At 43.7% G+C, this 11473-nt stretch overlaps 1 protein-coding gene across 1 annotated transcript; it reads left to right on the forward strand.

Moving 5' to 3' along the window:
* Window positions 1-6437: 6437 nt before the first annotated feature.
* LOC146716508 (carboxy-terminal kinesin 2-like) lies at window positions 6438-7981 on the forward strand (the record flags this gene model as incomplete). The annotated part of the gene is made up of 5 exons (XM_085441481.1): window positions 6438-6608; window positions 6740-6878; window positions 7117-7256; window positions 7349-7431; window positions 7575-7981. Coding segments are annotated over 5 exons (714 nt in total), but the record flags the coding sequence as incomplete, so codon positions are not given.
* Window positions 7982-11473: the final 3492 nt, after the last annotated feature.

The raw sequence follows: 11473 nt of genomic DNA on the forward strand, positions 1-11473 counted from the left end.
GGGGTGCCCCCGGCCTCTCGGTCACTCAGGCACAGCTGGCTGCTGGCGGAGCTCACGGGCGCGTCACTGCAACTCCCCTTGGCTTCTGCTCTGCGGCTGCTGAATGAGCCCTCATCTGGGACTCTCCTCAGCTCTTACTGGGACAGTGGCGCGGCTGCCCCTCTGTGGGTCTTCCTTGGTGTCTTGTGTTCTGGGGGCCTCTGGATGTCTCGAGTTTTGATCTCCTTCATACCTGCTTCATGCCCTGGAGGACGGGGCTGTGCCCCCCCCCCCCCCCCCCCCCCACACACACACACACACACACTCCCTAGCAGATCGTTACATGGAGAAACCTTTGGAATACAAGCATGCTGATCCACGCAGGTATGCACACAGGTGTACACACGGGTATTCACAGACACGGACTACAGCTTTCTTGGCTGCTGCCTCAAAGCACATTGTGCGCTGTCTATCTTGCGTGCTGCACAATATCGTTTATTATTTAGTAACTATTGATATTTACTGCTAGCTAGTTTATTGTGATGGTGCTTTTTTTTTCTTATTATGTTGCTCTTTGTTGTTTGCTTTCTCTTCTGTTTTTTTTTTTCTCCATACAGGTGACCCAGGAGTTTTGGTTTTTTTTTCTCTCTTCCCCCCCTTCTCACCGTCTCTTCTCCCCTTTGGTTTTCTTTCTCTCCCTCTCTTTCTTTCATTCTTTCTCCCTGTCCTATCCCACAGTCATGTCTGTCCCGTTTGCAACTGAAAATAAAATAAATTCATAATTATAATAAAGGTCAATCAAATGGACCAATATGGCAAGGCCATGATGATCCACTTGGTAAAATAAATCCTCTTGGCATCTTTCTTGGCCTTAAGACAACAATTCTGATGGCTAAAGATCCAAACGGGACACAAAAGAAAAAAGAATCTTTTATTCTGGATAAAACAGGGAGCCAATAAATGTTCTGTTTCTAGTCCCTGTCAGGACTCTCGCTGCAGCATGTTGCTCAGAGCAGTCTGGAATTGATTTTTGACTAAATAATTAAAACTAATAATAATATATTACTATATTATATTACTAACAAATCCAGGACACCCCTGTTGATCCAGCAGCTCTTAATGAAGTTTGAAATAAGAATCGTGGTGAGTTCATTAGAAACATTTCACTTTTCTTTTTTAAATCAGTCATTACTGGAATCATCTGAAGTGCAAAAACAGTGGGATTATATATGAGAAGGACGGACTCAAAGACTGTCGTGTATCACATATGTATTACATCGATGTCCAAAATCAATGCATCATTAATGAAACTGAAACAAAAGTACTGAATTTCATGTGGAAGACCAAACCTCAGCATTCAGGAAAGTCTTATACAGGAGCAAAGATAATGGACGTTACCCGGAGTTTTCCACTGTGAAACCAGGAATAACAGCTTAAAAATGTTGTTGGATTTCTGTGATCTAAATCATTGTCAGCCTGGCAGGCAAATAGCGTGGACACCAAAGTTTGTGAACGTGAAAACCTGAGAACAAAGACATGTAGGATTTTAAATCGGTACTGTTAAGGTTCAAAATACTGGGGATGGAGACAAGAGAAAAATCACAATAACAACACTGGTCCGGTCGGGTTGAGTCAAACAATGATGATCACACGCGTGGGAGATGGACACTGATGCAGACAGCCTCAGATCTCAAAATGGTGGAGCATTGCTCAAACTCTTATAGCCTCTGGTGCCTCCACCTTATCATAAAAGCCTAAACATTCACATGCTTTTCTCTCACACGGCGCCTAAGCTACGACCTTGGCTCCCCGTTTATCTGCTCCTGCTGAGTTGGGGCAGAAAACTCCAGCATGCTCTGTTCTCTTCTAATCAGACAAATAAGGCGATGACTTTCTGCAGCAGTATTATGCATCATAAAACAATATCATTCATCCACAATAAATCAGCAGTCTAATGTAATGCAAATCAGTTTAACTAATGCAATAGTTATCAGCTTCTTCTAATTCAGGAGAATAATGCAAACTAAAACTACATAATAATTCACAATCTTTAGTTAGGGGTATAACATGGCATAAAATAATATTATAATCTAACAGTATGCTGCTGCCTCTCTCTCATGTTACTTAAAAAATGAACCCCACAGCTTCAATAACCGTATCTAAAAATCTCTCAGTGAAAGTTACGGTTGTAGGTTTGGAAACATTTTGGGGTAGCCAGTGTTAAATAGAGACAGGGCCACATTCTTTATCTAGTCATTGTAATGAAAGAAGCACATTAAAAACTATATGAGAGTTTGCTTTTAACAAGCATGTAATGACTCTACTTAGTTTAGGTAGTCTTAGGGAGTCAAACTGAAAGTAGCATTTTGTGGATGTTTTCCCTGCTGCCCGATCCCATCAGTCTCTTAAAGCATCATTTCTTATGCGCCCTGGTGTGACAGAGGTTTCATGGCGCTACAGGTTACCTGAGCACATCAGGTATATTACGGTTGAAAACGAGTGCCCGGCCTTCCAGTGGGTGTTCGACCCCTCGTGCACAGCTCAGGAGTCTAAACGACCCAGCAGTTATGGACATGTGTGTTTTTGGTGTGCTGTCCCTCGTTCTCCCTGCTTGCAGGTATATCTGTGTGTGTGTGTGGATGCCGGAGTTTCTGAGAGCACCCGTTTACAGGCCTGAAGGTGCACCTTCAGGCCTGGTGGGTGTGGCCCTGCCAGGTGGTTGGCCACACTTGAAGACCATCACACAGCTGATCAAGCCTTGTCGGAGGAGCTACTTAAGAATGCGGTGGCGCTCTCTCTGACGCTGGATCATTGCGTGACTTCACGTTAGTCTCTCGGCCAGTCAGTACGGATAGTCTGCCGCATTGTATGTGTCTTACGGCTGCCTGTTTGTTATCTCCCCAGGAGAAGCGTGGAGATGAGAGGGCAGCGAGCACGGGGTGCTCAGACACTGAGGAGCGGAGACAAGGAACACTAGCACTGGGAAGAGGACATTTCACGGGAGTCGGGAACGCACTGCGGATTTATTGTTATTTTCCATTCACTGTAAATAAACGCACTGCTTGCATTCAGAGCTCCGTGCCTGGCTCCTCCTTCCTCACATCCCCACGGTTGACGCTGGCCAACCGTGACAAATAGCTTTTCTTAGATTCATTATTAGTTCAACATTGACAAATAGTAGTTGACTAATATCAGGAGCCAAAAAGAAAACAAAAAACAAACTAAATAAATATTTCAGACGCTGAAAATAAATTATTACGGTTGTTTAAATTTGCTGTCAGCAAGTTAGGTCTAATGCATGTAGTCAATCTAATGAATCAATATTACATGTAAAAAGTACAGAACTGAAAATGAAACTAAAATATAACGGTAAATGAACTGGTTCTTGTATAAAACCTTTCTACTCTCTACAACTTGCCTCATTCATGCACTCACTTTTTTCTATGCTTTTTCTCTGTAAGTGCTTTCTATCTAACATTAATACGCATTCATCCTCCCGATGGATGCATCGGAGAGCAACTTGGGGTTAGCGTCTTGCCCAAGGATATTTGGCATGCAGGCTGGAGCAGGCGGGGATTGAACCAGCAACTTTCTGATTAGTAGGTTTCCTGCTCTACCTGAGCTACAGACACCCCAATTTGTGGTGCTCTGGAAACAACACGTTCTCATCCCAACAGGTAACGATGCTATGTGACAAATCATCGGTATGTGTAAATGTGTTTTTTGTTCTAATCATGAATCGCTTTGTAAAACAAGACCTGATAGGGTTAAGGTTAAAGTTATGGTTAGAGTTAATGTTAGGGATAGGGCTGGAATGGACGGCTGGAGCCTCTCCTCCAAGTGTGTGTTACTGCCGCCATCAGCATTCTGTTGTATTCTGTTGTCTGCTTTTCTCTGTAAGCGCTTCGAGCCTGTACTTTTTTGCTTTAGCTGAGTAATGAAGTTGAATCAGTACTTTAACTTTCACTGGAACAATAGTATTTTTACTTCTACTTAAGTGGAGAATGTCTGATCTTTTGCCAACTCTGGCTGTCTCTCAGTCTTGGAATACCCACTTGTTGTCCAGCGGTGTCCTGGGAATATGGGAACTAGACAGACTGGGGAAACAATGGGAGGAGACACAAAGATGGAATCACTTTTACCATCTTTTATGTATTTGCTGGTCGTCTTATTTCTTCTATTTTGCAAGCACAGTGTTGCAATCATTGTCTTTGTGGTACAATGACACAGGTAGAATGCAGGTGTTTTCATGTAACACGATGCCAGAAAGATGAGTAATGTGTTTTGAAGAGAAGATAAAACATCATGTTTGAACAAAGATAAGCAGCAGACACGTCTGTGTGTGAGTTGTTCAGGTTCAGTAAGAAGGTAATATGTCTGCAGAATTTGTAATTCTTATGAAGATATTGCTTGTACAATAAATAAAATCCCTTTAACTTCTTCTGGAGAGTGTCTTTATATATTTAGTCGTTTTGGGGCGATCCTTTATTTAGTAGTAACTCTAGTCGGGGATATATATCAGAGTTTACTTTCAGATATGAGCATTGTGTTTCCTGTGGATGAATGAATGAATGATTTATTTATGTAATTTTTGAAAGACTGGCTCATGTAAAATCTCTGAAAGTATGACAAAGCTCTCCTGTTACACTTTATGGACACCTGAGCGTCACCATGAGGGCCTGTCTTTATTCACTTTATTCACTGAAATCCACTTTTATAATGAATTCACAGTAATCACTGACACCTTCAGAGCATTACATTCATTAAAGACGTCTTCTACACCTACTCTTCCAGACGACCGACACATGCTTCAACCACTGCAGGTTAACCAGCCACTCATCAGTAAAGCAAAAACTAAATGTAAATGTCCTCATGTGGAAAAGACTGAAACACAACTCCCATATATCACTAATGTAACAGATCCATTTAGGGAGAGTGAGAACACTAGGCTGGATGTGTTTTAATGCAGGAACATTCATCATGTCTTCAGTTCAACAAATCATTTACATTGAATATGTGAGCTGGATGGTTACACGACACAATGTGATTGTCAACAATAACTGCAATGAACGCTGGTTTGAGGGCGGAGTCAAGGAGGCCATTTACGTGAAAAGGGAAAGACCCTCTCTGAATCAAGGAGGGGGCCTAAGGGTACATCTGTCACCATCTTACAATGCTGTGATTGCAGCCGTTCTCCAACTCTCTGTGAATGGTACTCAGGACCATTAATCAGTGGTTGTTGATCAATGGTCATGAGAATTTGCATAATCATGATTAAGGAACTGACCTCCCAGCCCATTGTTCCTTCAGTCGGCTGGTTTCTCTGACTGAAAACGCTACGTCCAGAAGAACAGAATCAACTTTTGGAGATTTACTTCCCTGATGATTGAGCACGCATCAAGACCTTTTAATCAGGCCAACAAATATCTTGTACTCAATTTTAGCAGCAGCCATTGTGACACTGATGATAAAACTTGTGTAAAAGTGCGAAGCTGTAAAAAAGTAATTATAAAAAAGCGTTTTTGTAGCTGAATGTTACTGGATAGCTGTTTCATCTGTAACACATCAAAATAACCTGCTAAGGTTTAATAGGCTATAAGGAACACACTCACTTCCTGAGCCCTGGGCAATAAGAGACGTTTTGTGTTTTATAATTTATTGATATGTTGGATCCTTTCTGACCTGCGTTAATGAAGCAGTCATTAGAGCACCATGTCCGCTAGAATAGTTCTGTAGTTTGATGCTTGAGTCGTTGCAGACTTGTTGAAACTCCCTCACCCGTCAAAGCAGCGTCTTTGTTATTCGAGTCCAGCAGATGGCAGTGTTTCACTGTCTGACGGCTGTCTGAAGCTTCAGCTGGATTATCCGTTTTCATGTTTGATTAGAGGTTTGTGTGTGTGTGTGTGTGTACGTCTGTGTGGGTTTTTAGCCACGAGTTGTCCACGATAAAGCATATTGAATGGCCTGTCTAATATTGTTAGAATTCTCCTTTGGGTTAGTTTCATTACTCAATCGGGACATTTATTTGGAAAAAGAAAAAAAGAGGGAAAAAAAGAAAAAAACAAGAAACGAATTAAAAATAAATAAATCCTCATAGTTTACATTTACAAATATCAATACTGAATGTTACGTCCCTCTGCAGCTTCTAATCGTCTCAGTGTTTTCAGCTGGTGCTAATTGGCCACACCTAGTCAGGTGTGGATAAAAGCATACCTGAGGCAAGCTTCCCGGCAGTGCACTAGTCTTTGCCTTGGTGGCACCAGCCATTTTAGCCAACCTGGTTTTCCATTTTAGGATGAAACCTCTTCTCACCCACACTCTGCTATTCATCTCTGTTTTTATGTTGCGGCTTTTGAGCCGGGTCGTAACACTGAAGATTACAAAGATCAACATTAAGACCAGTCTGTGCATTCAAAGCAGTGACAGAAAAGAGTGTGGGGCATTAACCCCCACTCACTTCACAGTTCACGTTCACAGCGAGCTTCGTCGAAATTTACAATGAGACCCTGAGGGACCTTGTGTTCACCGGCAAGTCCAGCAAGAGACCTGAGCATGAGATCCGCAAGACAGCCAGCAACGAATTGACAATCACTAATCTCACCTATGAGCGGGCCTCCAATGAGGATCAGGTACAGCAGACAGACATCTGTAGCTCAGAACAAATTAATTTCAAATCTGCTGACAAATTGTTACCAAACTTTGAAAATACATCAAACTTTATCGATGCTCTATGTTTTAAAATGTTCCCTCGTCCTCTCAGGTTCTCCGTCTGATTGCTTTGGCCAATCAGAATCGCTCCACTGCCCAGACAGCCCAGAATGACCGCTCGTCTCGCTCGCACTCAGTCTTCCAGCTGGATATTGAGGGAGTTAATGCCGGCAGGGATGTCAAGTGCAAATGTATCACACTGGAAGTACCAGCATCAGGAATGTGGTTTCTTCTTTTTGGATCTATAATATTTAGTCTGGTTAGTTATTGTTACTGTAACCAGTGCAAAATCTGCTCTGATGACTCAACGTTAATGTTTGAGCCCCTGAGCGCTAAAAGAAGTGTTTTGTAAAGTATTAAAACTACCTTTAATGGAAGGAAAAACGGATCACTGCTTCCTATAAGAGTTGGTTTTCTCTGTGTGTGTAGCCACTCTGTGCCTGGTGGACTTGGCTGGCAGTGAGCGAATGGTGAAGAGCCAGTCTCAGGGTGACCGTTTCAAAGAGATGACCGCCATCAACAGCTCACTGTCCAACCTGGGCGTCGTTATCGCCGCTCTGGCCAAAAAGGTCTGCAGCTGCAGTTTCTGTAGTCTTAGATGTCACACCTGCTTTCTTTACATTTACAGTATTAATGATTTTTTTTGGCCTTTGTGTTCCAGGAGACTTACGTAGCTTACAGGAACTCGAAGCTCACGTACCTCCTGCAGGGATGTTTGGGGGGGAAACGGCAAAACGTGAGTTTGTTGACATCACAAATCTTTATAATGACGACACATAAAACTGAAGGAATTTATCCCCAAAAAATATTTAACAGCGTTTGATCTCATCACTTCAGATTGTGACTGTTTATGCTTTGGCACTAATTTTGGATGTCTTTATTTGCAGCTTGATGTTTGTTAACATTGCTCCGGAGCCCGACAGCTTTGGGGAAACTCTGAACTCATTGAGGTTTGCCAGCAAGGTCAGTGCAGTCTTGTTTCCAGTGTTCATTGGACAGAGTACATTAATGATGTCCTTACATCAGCTGTTTATGGTAAACCAAAGCCATACTCCATATCCATTTTAATACCTTGGTGTGTAATTCATACTCACATTTTGTCTGAAGAGTAGGGATGTTCCTGGCGTCTTATTTACTAGTCGACTAATCGAGGGGGAAATAATTAGACTAACCAACTAATGTAAAACTAAGGAACATTCAGATATTGAGTTGATTTTCAGAACTGATTAATAGAAACTGTCAAACTAGACGCAGAGGTATCTTAAACCATTTATCACATTCTGTTAAATACAAATGAAAATGCATTACTACAAAAGATGTTCTATTAAAATATGACAATCATTTGAGAATCTAAAAGTATGTCTAAGTGTGGCGAGAATGATTCAGGTAATACATTATACAGCCGTTTTCTAGTCAGGTTGTGGGGGCAGCAGGAAGGACCACTCCTGACCACAGCTGATAGATGTAAACTGGCTAGCATGACCAAGGATGCTGGGGCCTCCTACTGGTAGGACGTGCCCAGCTGGAACAGCCTCCTGGCCAAGGTGGCTGTCACCTTTTGATGTGAAGGAGTAGTGACTCTACTCTGAGCCCCTCCCCCATTGACTTAACTGCTCTCCTAAAGGAGAGGTTTTCCACCTCTCAGGAAACTAATTTCCTCTGCGTGTATCTGCGATCTCAGTGTTAACAAGAAGATCAGGGTAGATTAATAGATTTATGGCGTTTCTCAACAACAGTGCACCATCTGGTGGTAGATCGCTGCCTAACATTTAGAACACAATGTACCAGCATTGGGCATCAATTGAAATGTTAACAATTAGATTGAACGACTGGTAAGTCTGATACAGACTAGTGACAATTAGTCGACTAGTCACATAAATCCCTGATAGAGCCCACAGAAGTGGCCTGCACCATGTGCGTGGCTTGCTTTGCAGTTTAACCCTCAGTAGGACCTACAGCCATTTTTCATCCCCAGCGTTTTTTAATATTAGGCCATTTTCACTGTGTTGAATAGAATATAGCCAAACCTTCCGACCCTTTTTTTTTCTTTTTTCTTTAGAATTGCAGTCTCCGTTTATTAGATTAGCTTAAAGTGGCTAAGCTACAAACCGCCATCCACATGAGGTCCTAGAGCCATAAATCGCCCCATTGAAACCCATTATAAACGCTATTTTTCACTGCAGAATTATTACCATTAACGTATGGGTGATGGCTTCTGTTTCGGTTCCGTGTTGGACAAGGGGCCTTAGAATTGTAATTTTTTTTTATTTGGCCACCGGGTGGCGCCCTTGTTCCGCATGTGACGCCTGCTGGAACATAGACCTTTTCCAGCGGGCTGCTCGAGACATACACCCGGGAAAGGCAGACTCATTCCCCGAGTGCAGCAGCAGCTTGGCCCGCTGCTCGTTCGGGACCATTTTCTGCCCTTAGGGCTGTTAGAGGGTGCATTTTGACCTTTATATTTAAAAATAAATAAAATAAAGGTCTCTCTGCCTAAAAGAAAAAAAATTTGTGTCTGTCTCATTCTAAGTTTAGATAAAAGCCTTCCCTCTTTGAAGTACACCCTGCAATGCAAACAAATCTAACATGAAAACAAGAATAAAAAACAAATTAGACTTTATTTTGTCGCCAACCTCAGCTTGTTTATGCAGGTGCAGGCAGGAGAGGTTATAAGAATAAGCCGTAGCACGGGAGTAGGCATTTTCACGATGGTACGGCACCGAGGAAGTAGTGGACATCCTGATGCGCTCTGACAGCGAGGATCTCTCCTCTTCATCTGCCGAGAGTGACTCTGATTCCGGGGGTGACACGGATGATTCGTCTCTCGACACTGATCACCAGGAGTCGTCCTCTGATTTTTCTTCTGAAGATGAGAACGAGGGGAGGACGCCGGAGGAAGCAGCGGCGTGGACCTCCAAAGATGGGAAGAAATGGTCCGCAACAAACGCCGAGACGCTGCGCTACGTCGCAGCACCCACGGGGCTTATTCCGGGACCGACCCACTACGCCGTAGCCCGAATTACGGACCCACTCTCCAGCTTCAGGTTGTACATAACTGATGGGATTATACAGCATATAGTTGCAATGACAAACCTTCAGGGCAGACGCTACATCTCATTCTGGAGAGATTTAGATAGCAACGAAATGCTCGTTTATGTGGGGCTGCTAATTTTGTCCGGTGTATACCGGTCAAAGCACGAGGCCATCGCCAGCCTTTGGAGTGAGAAAACGGGAAGGAAGATTTTCCGTGCCTCAGTGGCTGAGAAAAGATTTTGTCACATAACCAGAGCGCTCCGATTTGATGACAAACTCACCCGACCTGCACGACGTGCGGACAAATTGGCTCCCATTCGGCAGATATGGGACATGTGGGCACACCGCCTGGGGATGTTGTTTAGTCCAGACCGGGACCTTACGGTGGATGAGCAGCTGGTACCGTTCAAGGGAAGGTGCAGTTTCCGCCAGTATATCCCCAAAAAGCCTGCGAAATGCGGCATAAAGGTCTGGGCAGCATGCGATGTCAAGACATCATACGCCTGGCGGCTGCAGGTTTACACCCGGAGAGCAGCGGGCGAACCGGCCGAGGTAAACCAGGGGATGAGGGTCGTCCAGCAGATGACTGACGGGCTCCATGGGCATGTCGTCACAGTCGACAATTTTTTTTCACCTCATCTGAACTGGCAGAGGAACTCCTCAAAAATAAAATGGCTCTGGTCGGCACAATCCGCCAGAACAAAAAAGGAATCCCACCCGTTTTGCGCCAGATGAGAGGGAGAGCCGTCTACTCCTCGATCTTTGCCTTTTCAGCGAAACAGACCCTAGTGTCGTACATTCCCCGACGGGGCAGGAATGTGCTTTTATTGAGCACGAAACATCGCAGGCCGGAGGTCAGCGATGACGAGAGAAAAAAGCCAGCGATCATCACAGACTACAATCGATGCAAAGGAGGTGTCGACAACCTTGATAAGGTGGGTGTCATTACGCATCAGTTACGCACACCTTTATTCATTTTTCTTCATATATTCTTGTGTAAAATATATAGAGGTTTTATGTTGTTGTTTTTTTGTTATGTTTATTTTTTGTTAGGTTGTCGGCACCTACTCCTGCAGGAGACGGACCAATCGATGGCCCTTTTTCATCACATCATAGACGTCTCCCTCTACAACGCCTTCATGCTGTGGACCTCCGTGGTTCAGGCCTGGCATCAGCAGAAGCCACACAGGAGGAGGATGTTCATTGAAGAGGTGGGAGAAGGCCTGATCACGCCCCATTTGTCACAAAGACAGCGTCTTCCCCGCTCATCAGCCGCTGCTGAGTTAGTAAGAGATGCGCAGGATGGTGCTGCTGCAGGCCCCTCTGGAGTGACAAATCCCAAGGGCAGGAAGCTCTGTGAGCTCTGTGTTGGGAAAAGGAGGCGAGTGGGAAACACATGCAGCAAATGTGGAAATTCAGCTGCCGAGCCCACAGCAAATTTGTCTGCAGCCACTGCTCTACCTGAGCAAGACATTTACCCCCCAGCCACACACACGCCCCCCACCCTCTCACTGCTTTCTCACTTTCTCACACTCTCTTTCTCTCTCATACATTTCCCCATTCCCAACAACAATATACATAATTACATTTACCATATACATGTTCTTGTTCATTGTTGAAAAATAAATGTTTATTTGGTTCAAACTGATCTTGTATTTTTATTTACATAATGCTTTTTATTTGATTTTAGATGGCAACAAGGTAATATGCATTTATTGGGGCAAGAGTGAAAAACGTTCTCCTGCAAAAAAAA

This window comes from Copadichromis virginalis, linkage group LG3, assembly GCF_057382275.1.
Source record: "Copadichromis virginalis isolate Kocher_CV1m ecotype Utaka linkage group LG3, C_Virginalis_male_GT1.1, whole genome shotgun sequence".
Lineage (NCBI taxonomy): Eukaryota > Metazoa > Chordata > Actinopteri > Cichliformes > Cichlidae > Copadichromis > Copadichromis virginalis.